The sequence below is a fragment of the Citrus sinensis genome, chromosome 3 (genome assembly GCF_022201045.2).
Source record: "Citrus sinensis cultivar Valencia sweet orange chromosome 3, DVS_A1.0, whole genome shotgun sequence".
Lineage (NCBI taxonomy): Eukaryota > Viridiplantae > Streptophyta > Magnoliopsida > Sapindales > Rutaceae > Citrus > Citrus sinensis.
In genome coordinates this window covers 37,643,113-37,665,683 of record NC_068558.1, presented here as the reverse complement: position 1 = coordinate 37,665,683, position 22,571 = coordinate 37,643,113, and the positions used below count along the sequence as shown (strand labels likewise).

The window sequence follows — 22,571 nt, the reverse complement described above, 5'->3', positions numbered from 1 at the left end:
TTTGTAAGTTTTTTTTCAAATACTAAAATTAACTTTTAAATTCCCAAAATTACTTTTGAGCATGCTAAAGTAATCTCAAACCGTCATTTAGTATATTTTTTTTCCTTTTACTTAGTAGTTCTCATACTAACTTTTTTCAGTATAGTGTTTCGGTTTCTTTTAAGTGTACTCATCCATGATTAAAGAGAACAGCAAGAAAGAAAGAAAGAAAAAAGATAGGTAAAGGCCTTAGCGGAACTTTGAAGACTATGTTTATACCTATACAATTATATTGAGAGCTAATAATGTCATACGTTTTAGTACCAGTTTAGCAAGTCTTTTTTGTTATTTTACTTTTTCTATTTTAGTTGAATTTGTCTAAATTATTTTAGTATTTCCCTTAGTCTAATTTCTCGTCAGATGTAGATATATAGAGATGTGACTTTATACAAACTCTCCATAAAATCCAATTAATAAAAATAACTATACAAATCATGTGACATTTATTCAATTAATACTTTTATGCCATATTAGTTTATGTAAAAGATTGATGGTTGTTTATCCTTTATTTTAAATTTAAAAGGATAAAAAAAACTTTCCTAAAGTACTGATTACTTGTTGGGAAGGGAAACCCAACAAAAAAAAAAAAGAAACAAAGAAAAGGTAAAGAAAAAAAATCACTAAACTAAAAAGTAGCCAACAATTGACCCCATTTTTAGCCAGCTTTTGTCATTAGCTTTTGGGATCGTATTGTCATTCATTAGAGACTTATAATAAGGCTAATTAATTTCTTCGGAGCTTAGAAGACTTCTATACAAACAAATATCTATTAATTGCTATTAAGTCTTTTTAGTTATTTCTAATTTTTTCCATTTTAGTTGAATTTGTCTAAATTATTTGAGTAATATTTCGCTCAGTCTCTAGCCCGATATAGATATATAGAGATGTGACTTTACACTAACTTTCCACAAAATCCAATTAATATTGATCGTTTGTATTTATTCAATTAACACTTTTATGCCACATATTAGCTTATTAAAAAAATTTGATGGTTGTTTATCCTTTATTTTAGATTTTTTTTTTAAAAAAAATACCTTATCTAAAGTACTGATTACTTAGAATTTAAGAAAATAAAAAGAAATAAAAAGGAAATAAAGAAAAGATAAGCAAAAAAATCACTAAAGTAAAAGTAGCGCTACAGAGGAAATTGTAGGGATAGAACAAGTGTCAAGTGACCCATTTTAGTCAGCTTTTTTCATTAGCTCTTTGAACCATATTGGCAATATGGTATTCATCACAGACATAGGCTTATTTGATATGGTTTTTTAAAAAGAGCTTCAATAAATAAAATTTTTGTTAGTAAAACTTATATAAGTAGAGTTTATACTAAAATAATTTATATGTTTGGTTGTTAATGAGAGTTTTTATTAAAAATTATAAAATTACTTTAATAAATAAATTTTTTAAAATTATATTATAAAAAGAATGAAATAAAATTATCAAATAAATAAAAGATATTTTATTATTTTAATAATTAAGAAAAAAAAATTTCAACCTCTACTCTCATTTGAACTTTTACTAGTAAGGGTAAAATTACTTATTTAATATTTAAAAGTTCTACTAAAAAACAACCAAATAGCGACAAAAATTTTGATAAGAACTTATAAGATTAAATAAGCGTTGATAATCATTAGATAAGTATACTAAGTAGGTAATTATAATAGAGCTTCATTAATTTCTTCAGATATTCGAAGACTTGTTTATACACACACACACATTGAAAGCTCACAAGATAGAACCAGTTCTCTGATTGAAGAGATAGAGGTTGGAGCTTGGAAGGAAAAAGATAACTAATAAAGCAGGATCTGCAACTCTTATTCAATTTTATCAGCAACCAAGTATTTTGAAGCAAGCTTTTTGTATTAATCTTGTATCATTTTGTCATAACTTTAATCGTTTTATTATTATTATCACTGTTACTGAGTTATAAACACACACACTTTGGTTTACTTAATTGAAACAAAAAAGAGTGAGTTTGATGTGGTAACAATGTTATCTGTTTGTTTTGCAGGCTGTGAATTCAAGTGTTAAAACTGGTAACTGCTAGTCTACTGGCCATGAAGGTGCGTTTGTCTTACTCTCTATAGATTAATAAAAAAAATATTATAAAAATAAAAGGAAGTAAAGAGAGAATGTTTAATTAATTCTAAAAATAAAAGTAAGTAAACAGAGAATGTTTAATTAAATCTAATTTCAGCTTAGATTTTATTTTCTTTTATTCCTTTTTTTTATTTATTTATTTGTTGGTGTGCAAAAATTAATAGCATTAGCATGGTGAGAAAAAATTGAGAATGAAATCTAAATCAGATTTTTGCTCTGTTTTTCATTCACCAAACAAATCACAAATTTGAATTTTGAGTGGTTTACGGGGGAAGACTTTTCGTGCGAATTTATCGGTTCGATCAGTTGTCACAAAACTTTGCTCAGAAATATAATAATAATTATAATAATTCATATATTCAATTTCATTTAGAGCACTTCTTTAATTGCGTACAACTGTTTCAAAATTATCCAATTAGTTGCATGTATTTTTGACAAATCACAAATGAGGAGTTTAATTAAAACCGTAAGTAGGGATTGATCTTTTGTTTTACCTCTGTATTAGATAATTAAATTTGGTAAGCTTAATTGATTAATTGAAGTTAAGTTTAAGTGGCTGAGGATGCAATCGATCCTTTTATCTTATTTGAGAATTGTTAATTATGTAGGGAGATCCAAACGTAGGAAGCTCATCACCATCGGCTATTAAGAAAAGGAAAAAGCCTTCAGATGTTTGGGAGGAGATGAGAGAGTACAGAGACGCAGATGGAAATGTCAAGGCTGAATGTAACCATTGTAAGAAGACGTTTGACGGTTCAAGTAAGAAAGGAACCATACATCTCCAAAATCATTTAGAGAGCTGCCAAGCTAACCCTAAGAGTAAAGGACGAACAAAAGAGTTAAAAAAGTTAGCCAGTCTTATTAAGAAAAAATCTATTGATGATCTGATCAAACACTTCTCTAATACAGAACGAGATACTAGTGATGAGGATTTCGATCACTTATCCGATAGGGAAAGAGATGCCAGTGATGAGAAAGGGGAGAATTGGGATGATTTGGATCCATCGGTGTTAAAATCGAGGAAGGATGAAATCCTCCAACTCTACCAAGAAGAGAAGGAAAATCTTCACCAATTTCTTAAAAACCTCTCTTGTCGTTTCAGTTTACAACTCGTTTGCGCCGGCTTGGGACCCATCGATGTGCCATGTTTCTTGGTAGTACACTATATTGATGATAGTTGGCAACGGCAGAGCAAGATCATTAGCTTTTGGGTAGATGATGCTGACATTGCGATGGAATATGTGAAAGAATCATGTTTGAGTATCCATGGGAAAATATGCTCTGTACTTGTTCCTTTTCAAACTCATCCAGCATATGATGAGGAAAGTTGGTTTAGTCAACAAGGTTCTCTTCCTTTTGCCGGCTGCCTGCGTAATGCCGATCGTTTAATGGATTATATTGATGGTGTATTGCCCTCCGAAGATTACTTCAGGGATGGGATAAAGTCCTTAAAGGAGTGTGCTCATTATGTGGTTAACAAGTCGGGATCACATGAACGAATTCAGTTGGATGGTGACGTACAAAGAGCCATTTGCTCGCTCAATCGTGTTCCTGATCCCTGGGGACATTTTAAGTACTTTGCGACTGCAGTGGGCTTTAAAGAAGCATTTTTTGAGCTGGGGCAATTAGATTCCGATTTTAGATCAATTAATTTAACTGAACAAAAATGGGATGAGGTAACTGCCACATTCGAGCATTTGAAATTCTTGAAGGATGCTGCTGTCGGCTTTTCGTCGGGTAAATGTGATACTCCAATAATTGTAGATCTTCCATACGTGCATAAGATATTAAAGGATCGATGCAACCACCCAATTGAAGATTGTCTTTCTTGTAAAAAAGTGATGAAGGCAGCTATTTATCTATATTTTAGCAATTATTATTCGATTAGAGCTATTGCAGTAGTTCTCGACCCACGGTTCAAAATGGATGGCGTGCAACTTCGTTGCAAAGAGATATATGGCAGTGATGCTGATAGATACCTTGAGAAAATTAATGAAGATTTTAGAGACGTTTATGATGCATATGCAGCAACCGACTCCGACAATTCAAAGTCATATGAAAAGCTAGACGCCATGGGGAGGCCTTCATCACCAAAATCAGAACTTGATCTGTATATGAAAGAGCTTAAAGTACCAGCAGTCGAACAGTTTGACATACTAGCTTGGTGGCGTGGCAATGCTCCATTCTATCCGACCCTCGCAAGAATGGCTCGTGATTACTTAGCATTAAAATTACCTTTTGATCATAGAGCTGCTGCTGAGGGTGCCATGGCTGTCATCGATAAAGGCGTACTTTGTCATTATCTTTACGGCGAAGATATACCCGAGATAATAAGGCCTTTGGTATGCTTAAGAGGATTTCTGAGTACCGCTGAAAATTAGCGTTATTTGTGACTGCGTTTGCACTTGTACAACATTATTCCTACTTATATTATATATTGGGTAAATGATCTTTACATCCGATAGTTTATAAAAGATCTTAGGGGTGTTCAGAATCCAATCCAATCCGCTCAATCTGTCTGATCCGTGAAAATCCGATCCGTAGATTGGATATGGATTGAAAATTTAAAAATTCGCAGTTGATAGATTGGATATGAATTTACTTCTATAAATCCGTAAAAATTCGTGAATCCGCAAAAAAAATAAAATATATATATATATATATATTTATTTAATTAAAAAATTATTATAAATTTAATTAAAGAATATTATAAATATGACATTACATAGTTACGTAAGCATTATAACATATCTTAACCATTATCCAATAATAATATTAAATAAAAAATAATTAAATAATCAAATATACAAATATAACTTGTAAAAATTGTAAACAAAATAAAAGCAAAGTCACACGCACTAGCAAAAGCAAAGTAACATAATGCCAAGTTACCAATAATTTGCAAAGTCACCCAAAAGCAAAATAACATAACGCCAAGTCACCAACAATTTGCAAACAAAAAACCCTAAGTTTCTCCGCTGTCACACGCACTAGCAACACCCAATACTGATTCGATACACTCTCGACACCGATTTGAAGGACATCGGCCGCGTGATTCCAGCGAGAGCAAGCCATCTTCTTCCCCGAGTCTATCGAGCCACTTCACAATCACTGGTTCCAACCACACAATTGCACTATCACAACCTTCAAGATCGCCACCCGTACTTCTCCTGGTTCCCATCGTTGATGGCTCCATAATCACTACTTTTCGAATGATAAATCTAGCTCTCATGGCAATTGGAGATGAATCGGATGATGAACTTGATGAGGTAAATGATCTTCTTACTTATGATGAATTACATGATGTTTTTAAAGAATTGCATGATGAGTGGATGAAAATTGGTAAAAAGAATGTATGTCTTAAAAAGAAAATGGTAGAGCTAAAAAATGAAAATGAATCTCTATGTGCAAAGATTACATGCCTAGAATTAGAGAATAAAATATTGCATGATAGAGTTGCATTATCAAATGAGAAATCTAGCACTTCACATGAGCATATAGAATATCACATAAATGACTTGAAAAAGGAAAATGAAATGCTTAAGAAGAAGAGCAATGAGTTAAATGAGATTGTTTTAAAATTTACAAATGGACAAAAGATGTTGGATAACTTGATTAATTCACAAAAATGTGTGTTTGACAAAGGAGGACTTGGTTATAAGCCAAATTTGAAACAAAAGTATTATAAGAACTACTTTGTGAAGAGTACATCTATTAACAATCAAGTTGTATATCATTATTGTAATCAAAACGGTCACATGAAGCTTGGTTGTCCTATTAAAAGAAAAGTATATTATGGAGTAAAATGTGTTTGGGTTCCAAAAGGAACCATTGCTAACACTCAAGGACCCAAGAGTATTTGGGTACCAAAGGGTACAACGTGAATGTTTTCTTTGTAGGTACTACAATCAAGGAATGGTGGAGAGTTCCTTGATGAAAGCTTGTGAGGATAATCACTTAAGTATGATCTAGGAGAAAAAGATGCTGATAGATACCTTGAGAAAGTGAATAAAGATTTTAGAGACGTTTATGACGCATATGCGGCGACCGACACCAGCAATTCAAAGTCATATGAAATGCTAGACGCCATGGGGAGACCTTCATCACCAAAATCAGAACTTGATTTGTATATGAAAGAGCTTAAAGTACCAGTAGTAGAAGAGTTTGACATACTAGCTTGGTGGCGTGGCAATGCTCCATTTTATCAGACCCTCGCAAGAATGGCTCGTGATTACTTAGCATTAAAAATACCCTTTGATCATAGAGCTGCTACTGAGGATGCCATGGCTGTCATCGATAAAGGCGTACTTTGTCATTATCTTTACGGCGAAGATATACCCGAGATAATAAGGCCTTTGGTATGCTTAAGAGGATTTCTGAGTACCGCTGAAAATTAGCGTTATTTTTTACTGCGTTTGCATTTGTACAACATTATTCCTGCTTATATTATATATTGGGTAAATGATCTTTACATCCAATAGTTTATAAAAGATCTCATTACATCTTTGCTTTTCAATTTTTTTAGCTAAATTTGATAGATTTATCCATGATAAATTTGGATAATTCAAAAAAAAGGAAATAACTCATTTTGAATTATTTAAATTATGAATGATTAATAAAAAAAAGTGCCCCTGTAACGCCGTAGCCCCAGTTTTTGTCTTTTGCGAGATGAGTACTGGCAAATTGCAGTTAGATCCTTACTCTCTCTTTCATTTACATTTTCACCACAATATAATGAACAATTGCAGCTAGCTCGTTACTCTAGCCCCTAAGATTACTCTTCAAAGTTCAAACCAATTTTCATCTAAAATTTTATATTCCTAAACTATCTTCATATAACATATACTTTTATGGGTTCAAATAGTATTATCCTTTAATTAAAGTTATTTCATCATGTACAAAATATACTTCTCTAAAATAATAAAATTTAAAAAAATCTATTTTATAACGGGGTTTAGGAAGTGAGAAAATTAAGGAAAGTGGGGGGAAATGAGAGAGAGGGAGAGGGAGAGAGAGAGAGAGAGAGAGAGAGAGAGAGAGAGAGAGAGAAGAAAAGAGTAAAATAAGACAAAGCGGCCAATGGATCCAAAAATTATAAATCGATATTAAGTGTAAAATAAAACATAAATTGTGTAAATGAAATATAAGATTTGTAAATGGAAGGTAAAATAAGTCAAATCAACATAGTAGTGGTAAATTGATATATTATTGATAAACAAAACAAAAACTTATAGATATGATATAAAACTTATAAATCAATATTAAGTATAAAATAAGACATAAAAAATGTAAGGTAAAATAAGTAAATTAACATATGAGTGTCAAATTGGTTATCAATAGTAAACAAAACAAAAATTTACATATATAATGTAAAACTTGTTAATCAACAATAAGTGTAAAATAAAACATAAAAATAAATGAAGCATAAGACTTGTAAATGAAAGATAGAACAAAGTAAATTAACATAAGAATGGTAAATTGATGTACCAATGGTAAAAAAATATAAAAAAATAAAAAATGTAACATAAAACTTGTAAATAGAGTGCAAAACAAGTAAATTAACATAATATTAAATTTATGTATTATTGGTAAACAAAACAAAAATTAATAATTATCAACATTAAGTGTAAAATAAAATATAAATTATGTAAATGTAGCATAGGACTCGTAAATGGAAAGTAAAACAAGTAAAATAAAGTACGAATAGTAAATTGATGTATCATTGGTAAACAAAACAACAACATGTAGAGATAGCATAAACTTGTAAATCAACATCAAATATATAATAAAACATAAATTAAGTAAATGAAATATAAGACTTGTAAATGGAAGGTAAAACAAGTAAATTAATATAGAAGTGGTAAATTGGTGTATTATTGATAAGTAAAATAAAAATTTACAGATATAAAATAAAAATGGTAAATTAACATTAATTGTAAAACAAAAACAAAAAATATAAATGAAACATAAGACTTGTAAATAGAAGGCAAAACAAGTAAATTAATATAACATTTTGCAAACTTGAATATAACCCATAAATATCAACATTAATTTAATTTAAATGGCCCACAAACTCATTAATATTGTAAACATACGTTGAATTATGATAAATCTTTCAAATTTATATATTTATTATTGTTTGAAATTGTTTTTTTATTATTATGGTTGAATAAACCCTCTCAATCAATGAATATGCTATCTCCACCCCTGGGTTATTGGAAAAAAATATATAAATTTTTATATTTTATCATACGTTGGGATAGCGGGGAAAAAAAAAAGAAAAAAAAGGCGGATGAAAGTTAATCATTTGTGTGTTGCTCAACCAATGTGCTTGCCTTATCATCTTTAGGTTTGCCGCGTGTGCGATGGTAGGATTGAAGGCTAGCTATTAGATAGATCCAATGTTCATTTTCTAATTGAAAATTAAAAAAGAGAATTGATTGAAGCCAGCTCAAAAACATATGAAGCCAGGTATGTTTCCTAGATACATGGAAACTTGTAATTTAAGTGGCTAAAAAAAAGTATATCTTGTCTCTTCCCTGTGGAACATTTTAGTCAAATTCATCAATTATCAATAATAATTATATGTCTAATAACCAGATTCTTCTTAATGAACTAAGAACTTAATCCCAAAAGAAAAAGAAAAAGAAAAAGAAAAAGAAAAAAAAAACGTAAGCTACCCGTAAGTTGCACAACTGACATATTCTAATAAATTTTCTTTCCTTTTTTTTCTTAATTTTATTGATAATTAACATAATCTAATCCAAATAGGAAGGGAAGGCTTTAGTTAACTTAATAGTTAAACTCTAATTACTAATTAATATAATATTGACTTGTACCTAAACTTTCGGGGTCAAACAAAGAAATACAAAAGGCGGCTCTCATATTTCAAAGGAATTCACTGTAGGAACAATTTAGACTTGATTTTATTTACTAATGTTAATGAAAAAGTCGAGAATTTTTGGATGATTTGTTTTTGCAAGTGATGGTAAGCATGCCTTATTTATAAGATTCATACACGAACGAAAGAATAGACCTCGTTCTCGAATCAGATTGTGTTAAAAAAGTTCAGGAATTATATTCTTGATGTTCGAAACACTGACCTTGTTGACAAGCCCGTTGATACTCTTACAGAGAGCATCCCATGTAAAACGACGCTGCTGCTGCCGCTGATACTCCACACTGCTTTCATCATCTTTCATCATCATCATCAGTGCCGACTTAAAAGGCAGAATATAAACCCCTCCATGCCCCCCCAAACTCCTCAGCGAAGAATCACTGTTCATGGCATTACCTTCTTGCCTCGTACTTTTACTAGCCATAACCACCCTAATCTACTTAACTCCCACGAGAATTAACATTATCAATTCCAATATAAACAATTTAAAGCAAAATAAATTATGACTCTTATTGCTAAAATGCAGGGTACTATGTTAAGCAAGAGCAAGGCGACACCACAAGTCCTCGTTGTATTTGTTTGTGTTGCAGTGCTTTTGGTTTTGTGTGTGTGTGTGTATAATGGTGCTCACGTAAAAAGACCAATTTTAATGTACTTTTTTAAATCTTTTTAATATTTATTGAAATTTATATTTATATAAACTAGTTCTGATAAAACTTGGATTTTGTTTTTTCGGCCCGATCGAGTGATCCGTAAATAATGGAACCCGATGCAGTCGATTTTATCTTTTATGATAAATAATAAGCTCATTTTTATATCTTCAAAATTTCTTGTGCAGATTTTTATTTTTTTGGGGTTCCGGGGGGTTGGGTTGACGTTTTTTTAACAGATATAAGCATATATAACTCGTAAGTCGTAAATGGATGATGGACGTCTTTGATGGGATTAAAAGGACGTTTGGTACAGCAATTAAACGATAGTATATAGAACATATTTCATCCTTCCAATTGAGAATAGAAAAAAAAATCTAAAAAAATTGAAACTTTATTTTTAATTCAAGGTATTCGATGGAGACGGGAGAGATAAGTTTAGAAATTAGGAGATGAGGGATGGTTGTTAATTATAAGATTATTTTTGCCTTTTTTTTTTAATTTCTAATGAATGAGGAATTCATTCAAGATAGTGTGTTAACTAGTTAATTTTTTTTTAAAGGAATTCTAGCACGGGGTATATTTAGAAGGTATCTGGGCCCCTCTTTCAATTTAAGGGTGTATCAATCGTCCATCTTAAATTGACAAAAGTTATCTGCCAACCACTAAATTGTTAGCTGTCGTTTGAAAGTTAACGGAACTATAGTGAATTAATAATTTTACCCTTAAAAATTATCCTTTGTATACCCTTAAAATATCTTATTATCACTTATATACCCTTAAATTGTCACTTGTATCATATGAAAAAATTATATGACCCCTCTAACATTATCATATTTAAACGGTAAATAACGATTCGGTAGACGGTAAATACATTTTGTCAACTTAGAGTGGACAATTGATATACCCTGAAAATATTGTAGTAAATTTGATAACGGAGCAAACTAATGGTATACGATTAATAATTCCTAAAAAATTAATTAAGCATTGTCTACACCTCTTCTTCTTCTTTTTTTTTTTTTAGCATCAATCGCCAGGTAAAAGTAGCAGTACAAGAAATTGTATGTAAGGCAAGAACAAGAGACCAATTTTAAAAAGTTGGTGATGGTCAAAAGTCGTTCACTATAGACTCGTGCTCATTAGTCAACATCGTTGGCGTGGCAAGATGCTCCATATTGATATTATCCGATGTTGGCACTTGGCAGGGTGGCTTGTTTTAAAATTTTTATTAGCAATTTATTTGAGCAAGTTGATGGACTGCATGACCTAATTTCCTTTCACCTACTCTCTCACAGATTTTAAAAAAGAACCGGAAACTACTTCTGAGACGGAATATTCCATGCTGATAAATAAATATTCCGATTTCAATCATGTGGAGAACAAAATAAAAATGCACCTCGAAATGGCTTACATCCACTCCCCTCTGTAATTTACATTTATTGTAACTACAATCAGCCAATTTCATCCGTTAGATTTCAATCAACGCATAAGAGATCATTTATGCAAAATGAGTAGCAGGTGGGCCATTAGTTGGATTGTCTTACTCTCATGGGCTCTAATAAGACCCAAAATTAAAATAATAAAATGAGTAGGCTTTCTGGCACTCCTTATAAATCAAAATTCTTTGTAAAACCCTTTCAGATGAGGTTACTTAAATAACTAAAAACTAATTAATTCATTTCTTATTTAAAATGGAAATGAAACCTACTTTTAAAATTTTTTTTACATCCATCCTCTTTCATGGTTTATATTTATTTTTAAATTTTAATTGAAAAAATAATCAGTGTTGAGAAACTTATAAAAAATTAGGATTATGGAGATAAAAATTGTATAATTTCAGGTTTTAAGATTTTTATGCCTTTTATAAATAAAAATTTGAAAGAAATATTATTTTTTAAGTAAAATTTTATGATAAGATGGTTGATTTTAATAAATAATCAGTAATTTATAAATTAAGCTGAGGTATTTTAAGAAATAAAATTTAAAAGTGGGTTGATGGAAGCATTTTAGAGAGATGTTAAAACCTCCACTATATTAAAATTTCACATTGACTCTGAAAACATAACCGCAGATTTTCTTTCTATGTGAATTAGAAAGAAAAGAGACAGGAAACATAAGCAAGATGAATTGCCAATTGAGCTTTCCACAAATATTCCAACTGAACTTGTTCCTAGCTTGCCGCTGTTCAATGTCTCCGCAGATTTTCTCTACTTCATCTTCCACAGTCCCTTATCTTTTGCCAGTACATTTTTCATCTTCATTTTCATAATCAATTTTTTCCTGATTAAATAAATGGGGAAAAAAGAAACCTGTTTCTTTTCTTTGTTCTGCATAATTTCGTTACTTCGTCCTCTTGATCAAGTCCTTTTGTTTCCTTCAAATTTTTTTCTTTTATTTTTAAAAAGAAGGTAAAAATGTCTATCACTGGAGAGGCCATTCTAACAGTCACTGTTGAGATGTTGGTTGAAAAGCTGGCTTTGGAGGTCATTCAGTTATTTGCACGCCAAGAACAAATCGAAGCTGATCTTAAGAAATGGGAGGAGCTATTGGTGATTATCAAGGTGGTCCTGGATGATGCCGAGGAGAAGCAGATAACAAAGCCCTTGACGAAGAAGTGGCTTGGCAAACTCCAGAACTTGGCTTACGATGCAGAAGACATGTTGGATGAGTTTGCAACGGAAGCTTTCCGGAGGAAGTTGTTGCTGCTTGAACAAGCTGATCGTCAACCCACCGCTACTGCAAGTAAGTTCCGGATGCTCATTCCTGCCTGCTGCACCAAATTCAGTCGACGATCTGTCAAGTTTGATTCCATGATGGCGAAGCAAATAGAGGAGATTACAGCCAGATTTGAAGAAATTGCAAAGAGAAAGATCAACTGGATTTGAAAGAAATTTCGGGAGGGTTAAGATACGGGAGAGTCCAGGAAAGGCCACTGTCAACACCCTCTTTGGTGGATGAAGAGGAAGTTTACGGCAGAGAAAAAGATAAGGAGGTAATCGTTGGACTGTTGCTGGGGGATGATTTAAATAGTGGCCCGGGATTCTCCGTTATTCCTATAACAGGAATGGGAGGTCTCGGGAAGACCACTCTTGCTCAACTTGTTTTCAATGATGCCGGAGTGAAAAAATATTTTTCTTTCAGAGCCTGCGCTTATGTTTCCGAAGATTTTGATGCTGTTGGGGTAACAAAAGTGATACTACAAGCAGCTGCTGGAAGTGCTGATGTCAATGATTTAAACCTGCTTCAACTGCAGCTGGAGAATCAACTGAAAAACAAGAAATTTTTACTTGTTTTGGATGATATGTGGAGCGAGAATTATGATGTCTGGACAAACTTATGCAAACCATTTAAAGCTGGTGTTGAGAATTTGATCCTAATAACACTAATCAAATTCACCTCAAGAGATCAATCCTGACTCAAGAATTCAAGAACACTAAACACAAACCACACAGCAAGTATCTCACGCAAGAATCAAAGTTTAAAAGAAACAAAACGACACCAAATATAAGTGGTTCAGCACCAAGAAGTGGTGCTACATCCACTGGAAGCAAAGCAACAAATTTCACTATACTGAGAACGAAATAGTACAAGAATAGATGATGATTACAGAGAACAAGATCTATTAACCATTTTCTCTCTCTATCTTCTCTCTACTCTCAGTGTTTCCCAAAATCATGAAGATGATTCCACAGCCTGCACCTTTTTAACCTATGTTCTCTGGGTTTGTTAAGCTAACAACCCTTCTCGCCAAAATCAACCGAGATGCTCCTTTCTCACGTGCTTGTCACAAGCTGACATAAGTGAGCTCAAAACGGCAGTCACAAACGTCGTTATGAGCAAATGAGATTTGGCTTCAACACACGTGCAGACCACGTGTATTACTTAAATTTTGAGTCACACGTGAGGCTATGTCGGTTTTTCTCTAAAAAAAACCCCTCAAGCGACAAGTCACACGAGCTTGTAACCTCTAGACGACTTGTTACACTTGAGGTTTGAGTTCATTCTTTATCAATCTCCACCTTGAACTCAGAACTCTAGCTACTCTTGTCTGCTTTCTTCCCTTCCCTTTGCAGCTGGTCAAAAACTGCAAATTCCGGCTAAGCTCAAACAGAAATTGAACTTAGCAGATGGCATAACTTTAGTCAACATATCGGTTGGATTTTGATCAGTGTGAACCTTAAGCATCTTCACAGTTCCCCTTCATACTTCAAGTCTCACAAAATGCAACTTAACATCGATATGCTTTGTTATTTCATGATGAGTCTGGTTTTTACTCAGATGTATTGCACTTTGGCTATCATAATATACTTAAACTGTTTCTTGATTTGCTCCTAACTCTGAAACCATTCCCTTTAATCAAATGGCTTCTTTGAAAGCTTCTGCAGCTGCTGTATATTCAGCTTCTGTTGTGGACAAGGCTACCACATTATGCGAAGTGGCTTTCCAGTTCACAGTACAACCTCCCAAAGTGAATAAAAATCATGTCTGAGACTTCCTTTTGTCAAGATCCTCAGTAAATTCCGAGTCAACATAACCCACCGGCTTGTGCCCTTCTTGTTTTAATCCTCTATACAGCAAGCCAAACTCCATAGTGCCTTTTAGATATCTCATTATCCACTGAATTACTCTATAATATTCATGACCTAGGTTGGCCATAAACACACTCACCACACTCACAGCATGTGAGATATCTGGCCTGGTGAGAACCAAGACATACATGAGGCTTCCAACTGCACTAGAGTAAGGTAAACTTGCCATTTTATCTTACTCTGCATCAGTTTGTAGAAAATCTAAGTAACACCTTCTTGACATAGCTCTACTGGGTTAAAAACATAAGCTTTCTTCTCCTGTCTCTGATTATTTCCATACCCAAGATCTTCCTTTTAGCTCTAAGATCTTTCATATCGAATTCACTGCTCAAGAGACCTTTTAAATGATTGATTTCATCTATGCTATGACATGATATAAGCAAGTCATCCACATACAACATAAGGTAGATAATTTTTCCATCACCAATATCCCTATAGTACACACAACAATCATAGTTGCATCTCTTATAGGGATATTTAGTCATGAAATTGTCAAACTTTAAGTACTATTACCTAAGTGACTGCTTTAAACCATATAAGGATTTTTTAAGCAAGCACACGTGATCTTCCTTACTAGACACATGTCTTGAATTGTAACCAGTGCTAAGATGACTCTGATGGAGGAAAGTTTCACTACTGGAGAAAAGATTTCATTAAAATCTACCATTCTTTCTGTGTGAAACCCCTTGCTACCAGCCTCGCTTTAAACCTGCTTGGTTCAACATTAGATATGCCTTCCTTAACTTTGAAGATCTATTTGCAGCTAATAGTCTTCCTTTTCTCTGGTCTTGCTATCAGCTTCCAAGTTTCCTTTTTTATTAGTGATTCAATTTCCTCATCCATGGCCCTTTTCCACTTCAACTTATCTTTACTATTTATAACTTCTTTATAAGTTCTTGGCTCTTCCTCATTTACTTCTTTTGCAGCTGTTAATGCATAAGCAATCAAATCTGCCACTGTATACCTCTTATGTGGTCTTATAGCTCTTCTTTTTCTATCCCTAACTAACTAATAAGAATCACCCTCGCTCTCAGTTGATTCTGACCCCTGAATATCATTAAATCTATCAGCAACACTCCCTGCATCTTCTTTAGTAACTGGTTCAGTCTTTTCCTGTTCATGAGACTCCACCTCAAACTGAACACTCTCAGGTCTTGTTTCTGATCTATATTCCTCGGATTTAGAAGTTTTGGATTTGTTCAAAATCTCTGACTTATTGAAAGTCACATCCTTGTTAATAATGCATTTTGGTGGCTTACGATCAATGCACCACAGCCTATAGCCTTTAACTCTATCAAGGTATCCCAGAAGTGTACACTTTAAAGCCCTTGGCTCCAATTTGCCTTGTTTAACATGTGCATAAGCCACAGCAAAAAATTCTTAGTTTAGAATAATCTGCAACCCTTCCAAACCACAGCTCAATAGGTGTTTTGCATTCTGTTGTTGTTGATGGACTTCTGTTTACCAAGTAACATGTTGTATTTAAAGCCTCTGCCCAGAGTGACATGGGCAACTTTGAGTATAACAACATACATCTCACTTTATCTATTAAGGTTCTATTCATTCTCTCAAGGTCATTTTGCTGAGGTGTGTGTACAACTGTTTTATGCCTCATAATACCATGTTTTTCATAGAAGTCTTCAAACTATTTATTACAGAATTCTAATCCATTATCTGTTTTCAGAGTTTTTACTTTCAAATTTGTTTGTGTGTCCACCAGAATCTTCCACCTCTTGAAATTTTCCAAAACTTCATCCTTATTTTTGAGTACATACACCTAAACTATCCTTGAATAGTCATCTATAAAGGATATAAAATACCTACAGCCACCAAGTAAATTCACCTGTGCAAGTCCCCACAAATCAAAGTGTATATATGCAAGCTTTTCCTTGGTAGAATGAACTGCAGATTCAAACTTGAGCCTAGAAGCCTTCCCTAGAACACAGTCTTAATAGAACCCCAAAAAATTTAGCTTGTCATTTCCAAACATCCCCTTCTTTTGAAGCTCCTTCAGTCATCTCTCATTCATATGCCCTAACCTCAAATGCCATAGTCTTGCTTTGTCTTCGCTATTTTCAGTGACATTTTCCTCTCCAACAATTGTTTGTCCATTCAACACATACAACTCATTTAGCTTGTTACCTTTCATTATTACTATTGAACCTTTTAACAACCGTCAATATCCCATTTTCAGTCTTAATGACACAGCCAATTTGATCCAACATGCCAATAAATATCATATTCCTTTTTAAATCAAGAACATGTCTAACATGAGTTAGTTCTCTAACCATGGCATCATACATCTTAAGGCTTACAGTCCCAATACTAACTACTTTACAAAATGAATTATTTCCCATAAGAACCATACCCCCATCACATGACTGATATGTAGTAAAATAGCTTCTATTTAGACTCATATGAAAAGTACAACCAGAGTTAAGTGCCTATTGACCTTGAGGTTTTTCTTTTGCGCCAATGAGGACTTCAGTTGTCTTAAAACTGGTTTCTTCTGTGGCTATTGCTGCACTTCCAGATTTGTCTTTTGGCTCCTTTTGCTTTGACTTCCTCTAAGGGCAGTCCCTTTTGAAATGCCCTTCTTTATGGTAATGAAAACACTTCAGGTGTTTCTGCTTTGACTTTGATCTGCCTTGCTTCTTTATTTTGTTTTCACTCTTTTCAGATCTGCCTTTAGCCATCAGCCCCTCACTTGATTCACTTTCTGGGTTATCTTGCTTGTCTTTTAACTTCTTGGTACCAAAAGCAGATTTAACCTCTTCCAAGGAGAGTGTTTACCTCCCATATAACAAGGCATCCATAAAATACTCATACAATTTTGGTAAAGAACTGATTAACAGCAAATGAGAGTGTTTGCCTCCCATATAACAAGGCATCCACAAAATGCTCATACGATTTTGGTAAAGAATTGATTAATAGCAAAGCCGTACTCTCATCACTCAGTCCTTCATCAATTGTTTCCAGTTCATCACAAACCTTATTAAACTCATCTATATGTTCATCAAGTGATGCTCCTTCAATCATCCTCAGTGAGAACATCTTTTTCTTGATGTAAAGCCTGTTGGCTAAGGACTTTGTCATATATAGTTGTTCTAGTTTTGCCCAGAGCCCAGCAGCAGTCTTTTCCTTAACAACTTCCCTTATCACAGAGTCACCAAGACTGAGAATAATGGTGCTTCTTGCCTTTTTATCAATCTCAGTCATCTGTTCTGGAGTTCTTGAAGATGAAGCTTTTGTATCTTCACTCTTGATGACTGGATTAATGGCATCTCCCAGACCTTATGTGATCAACAAGGCTTTCATCTTGATCCTCCACATATTGAAGTCATTTTGACCAGTAAACTTATCAAAATCCACCTTGTTAGTTATTTCTTGAACCTTAAACCAAAACCAAAGGCTCAGATACCACTTGTTGGGGGGAATTTAGCATAAGATTTCTAGGTATCCAATCCAAAAGAATATTCTTTTAGGTGGAGTGACCTATCTTCTTATAAACCCAAGTATCTCCCATTTACTAGTCAATATAGGACTCCGGTCCTTTCGTCCGACACACCTGAGTTGTTTCACCACCACATTCCAGCTACTAGAGTCTGACCCTGATACCAATTTGTTGAGAATGTGATCTAATAACGCTAATCAAATTCACCCCAAGAGATCAATCCTGACTCAAGAATTCAAGAACATTAAACACAAACCACACAACAAGTATCTCACGCAAGAATCAAAGCTTAAAAGAAACAAAACGACACCAAATATAAGTGGTTCAGCACCAAGAAGTGGTGCCTACATCCACTGAAAGCAATGCAACAGATTTCACTATACTGAGAACGAAACAGTACAAGAATAAATGATGATTATAGAGAACAAGATCTATTAACCCATTTCTCTCTCTACCTTCTCTCTAATCTCAGTGTTTCCCAAAATCATGAAGATGATTTCAGAGCTTGCACCTTTTTAACCTATGTTCTCTGGGTTTGTTAAGCTAACAACCTTTCCCGCCAAAACCAACTGTGATGCTCCTCTCTCACGTGCTTGTCACAAGCTGACATAAGTGAGCTCAAAATGGCAGTCACAAACATCGTTCTGAGCAAATGAGATTCGGCTTCAACACATGTGCAGACCACGTGTTAAGTTTTGAGTGACACGTGAGGCTATGTCGGTTTTGCTCTGAAAAAACCCCTCAAGCGACAAGTCACGCGAGCTTGTAACTTCTAGATTACTTGTTACACTTGAGTTTAGAGTTCATTCTTTATCAGTTGGCTTACTAGGTAGTAAAATTATCGTTACAACTCGGAATGAAGGTGTCTCATCAATGGTGACCAGTCCTGGTGCAGCGCATGTTAGATTTATTTCTCACATTATGTGGACTGACATAAATCATTCTAATTATTTTCTATATTTTACCGAATTAATACGTGACTATTGTCAAATATTATGGAGCAATTTTGACAGACTCATTTATTAAGTGATCAAATATTGTGTTAATGAGTCTGATTTTGACATACCCTATACAGTAGTATATTATGGACAAGTATAATCCTTAATTGTGTTATGTTAGCTCATAATGGGATGGGCAATTTTGCACTAACACATGAGGGGTCCCTGCGCTCAACTACTGTATTTAAGTAACTTCAGCCCATTGGAAGTTGACTGTTCAAGAAATCTGTGGCATGAGTGCAGTGTATATCTCTCTCTCCCGTTTGTCTCCCGTGTGTGTACAGTGACTTGTTGAGCAAAGTCGAATCTTGAGCTAAAGAAAGAGAAGAGGGAATTCAGCAGCTGGATCAAAGTGGTAGCAACTCGGTAAAGCTCCATAACAAGCTTCCAAGTTCAGATTCATGGGAGATCGTGGTAAATTCCGAAATTACCTAAAATATGTGTTTATTTAAAAATGTAAGATTAAGGGCATAAAGTTTGTTTTTGTTTCATCAGCGCACTCATTAAGAAACTTGTTACGTGATGATTGCTTGTGTATATTTGTTCAACACTCCTTGGGAAGAACAGATTTTGTCGCTCATCAATACTTGAGTGAAATAGGTGAGAAGATAGTCGACCGATGCAACGGTTCGCCTCTAGCAGCAAAGACTCTTGGGAGTCTTTTACGAGACAAATATGACCCTAAAGATTGGGAAGATGTGCTAACTAGCAAAATATGGGATTTGGCCGAAGATAGAAGCAGTATTATGGGTGCTTTAAGGGTTAGCTATCACTATCTTCCTTCATATGTAAAACGATGTTTTGCTTATTGTTCGTTTCTTCCGAAGGGCTACAGATTCGATGAGAGGCAAATAGTTTTACTGTGGATGGCGGAAGGTTTGTTACAACATGAAACATATGGGAAGCAAATGGAAGAATTAGGTCGCAAGTCTTTTCAAGTGCTCCATTCAAGGTCATTTTTCCAATGGTCAAAGATAGATGCGTCACGGTTTCTGATGCACGACCTTATTCACGATCTTGCTTGTTGGGCTTTTGGAGAAATAAGCTCTAGCATGGAGAGTACGTGGGATGGGAACAATGAACGGAGATTTTCTAGAAATCTTCGTCATTTATCTTATCTCACTAGCCAATTTGATGGAATCAAAAGGTTTGAGGGGCTCCACAAAGTTGAATATTTGCGAACTTTCTTAGCACTGCTACTGGGCACAAGAAAGACATTTTACGTGACAAATAACCTTGTTTTTCATGTCGTACCAAGACTACGGCAGCTGAGAGTCGTATCTTTGTGCGGCTATAAGATAGTTCAGCTTCCGAATGACATTGCAGAGTTGAAGCATTTACGGTATCTTGACTTTTCCCACACTGCAATTGAAGTTTTGCCTGAATCGGTCAGTACGCTATAATTTACAGACACTCATTTCAGAGTATTGTTCCCGTTTAAAGAAGTTGTTTCCAGACGTAGGAAACCTTGTTAACCTGCGGCATCTAAAAGATTCACATTCGAATTTATTGGAGGAGATGCCTCTGAGAATTGGTAAATTGACGAGTCTCCGAACACTGGCCAAATTTGTTGTGGGTAAAGGCAATTGCTATGGCTTAAAAGAGTTGAGATCGTTGATGCATCTTCAAGAGAAACTGACTATTTCAGGCTTGGAGAATGTGAATGATGCTGAAGATGCCAAGGAAGCTCAATTAAATGGCAAGGAGAAACTTGAAGCGCTATCGCTGAAATGGGGTAACAGTACTACTAGTAGCGATTCAAGGGAGGTAGCAGAAATCCAAACTCGTGTTTTTGAGATGTTAAAACCTCATTATGGACTGAAAGAGCTGAAAGTACGGGGTTATGGTGGTACAAAATTTCCAGCTTGGTTAGGTCAGTCCTCATTTGAAAATTTAGTGGTACTAAGGTTTAAAAATTGTAACCAATGTACCACCTTGCCATCAGTTGGGCACTTGCCCTCGCTTAAGAATCTTGTTATCAAAGGCATGGCCAAAGTAAAGAGTGTTGGTCTGGAGTTTTGTGGAAAGTATTGCTCAGAGCCTTTTCCATCACTAGAGACTCTTTGTTTCGAGGATATGGAAGAATGGGAGGAGTGGATTTCTCATGGGGGTACTGCTGGTGGTGACCAAGAAGCTGCTAAAGGGTTTCGTCGCTTGCGAGAGCTTTTCATTGTAAGTTGTTCTAAACTGAAAGGTAGATTGCCCCAACGTTTTTCTTCACTTGAAAGGATTGTCATTAGGAGTTGTGAGCAATTGTTGGTGTCATATATGGCGCTCCCCCCCACTCTGTGAACTAGAAATTGATGGATTTAGTGAGGTGGATTGGATAAGTCATCCTGTTGAAGCAGTTGTTTCTGATTCTTTTAATTCAGGGCTGGAGGAGTCAAGAGCGGAAATTCTGCCCCAGCAAATTATGATCCCTAATCAAGAATCACTACCGTCTGCACAAACTTAGCCATATTACAAGGATTTCGACGGCTAGCTCTTGTTTGGCTTCTTTTACGATGAATTTATATCATTTTATAAAATTACGTATTAATAATAAGTTTGAACAACTAATTTATTCAATTATTCTTATAATATTTTTTTCTTTTCTGTCTTTTAGTAATCTTTGACCATTTGAGATTACTTTGAGATAAGTTCAATTTAACAATTTTACCCTTATAATATAAAAAGACTAAATTACTCCAAGAAATATGCATTACTGTAGCTTATAATTTAGGCATTTAGTTTTGTGTTTTATAATATACTATGTATTAAATAAACTTTAGAAATTTTCAATTCCTCACATGTTATAAATACATTTTGCTCTTAGTTGAATATTAATGATCATACTAATAAAGTAGTACTTATATATCATTTAGATACAATAAATTTTGTATAAAAAAATTATTGAAGTCAAAATAAATTTTTAGGGATTTCGGTACTTTTATCTTATGAAGGTAAAATAGTCATATCAAAATTTATATTGAAACAATTTTAGTGGTTAAATATAATAAAAAAATAGTTGCAAAAAAAAAAATGAAGATGAATTTAACTGATTTATTCTTCAAATCTCTCTTTTTGAATTTTTTAAAATAATGGAAACTTTGTTGTAATAATTTTCTAAAAACGGGATGGGCCAATAAAGTTATGAGTAAAAAATGTTTGTAAAACTCGATACCTCCTGATGTAAAGGAAAAAAGAGTAAAATTTATAACGCTGTAAAACCCCCTCTTTTTACAATGAGTTGAGCTGGAAACTGAACTTAAATGCGCCAATTCCCACTTTAGATTAATTTTGATTTTTTTAAAATTAAAAAAGATTTAATAAGTAAAACATGAAAACCAACGTTCGAAATTTTGCAACGTCTTAAATTAATAAACAAATTAAAAAAAGAAAACATGTTGTCATCAATTGCCCACAGCGCGATTTTTTTAAATAAATAGAAAAAAAATTATGCTCAAGTAAATCAGTTAAAAGTGTAATATTTAAACTTTAAATAATCAGTTAAAAAAAAAACTTTATGTTCGTTTGGGCCAAAATTTAATAGAATTTTGAGATAGAATGGATAAACAACAACAAATGCACTTCATGGTCATGTTAGAGTTTGTTTGGGCCAAATTTTTAAGGTAATATTTGGTTCGAAGAAGAGTAAGGAAATTAGAGGACAGGAAAGTGGAAGAAAGGAGAGGAGATTATATTGAAATTCTTTTCTAATGTTTGATTTGTTATAAAATTATATAAAGAAAGGAAATATCTTAATTTTTATTGGGACAATTTCACCTTTTAGTGTTGAACTTTCAATATTTACCATAAATATAATTCAAAAAATCAAACAATAAATTATTTAATCCACTACAT

The 22,571-nt window shown here is 33.7% G+C and overlaps 2 protein-coding genes across 2 annotated transcripts; both read left to right on the top strand.

Moving 5' to 3' along the window:
- Positions 1-1,780: 1,780 nt before the first annotated feature.
- On the top strand, positions 1,781-4,638 carry LOC107177145 (zinc finger BED domain-containing protein RICESLEEPER 2-like). Its single transcript, XM_052435644.1, has 3 exons — positions 1,781-1,877; positions 2,051-2,102; positions 2,748-4,638. The coding sequence occupies exons 2-3, from the start codon at positions 2,097-2,099 to the stop codon at positions 4,518-4,520; spliced, it is 1,779 nt and encodes a 592-aa protein (XP_052291604.1). The 5' UTR covers positions 1,781-1,877; positions 2,051-2,096; the 3' UTR covers positions 4,521-4,638.
- A 14,491-nt stretch (positions 4,639-19,129) lies between these two features.
- LOC127900815 (putative disease resistance RPP13-like protein 1) lies at positions 19,130-21,145 on the top strand. Its single transcript, XM_052436056.1, has 4 exons — positions 19,130-19,142; positions 19,224-20,116; positions 20,172-20,900; positions 21,101-21,145. Exons 1-4 carry the CDS (start codon positions 19,130-19,132, stop codon positions 21,143-21,145), a joined length of 1,680 nt encoding a protein of 559 aa, XP_052292016.1.
- Positions 21,146-22,571: the final 1,426 nt, after the last annotated feature.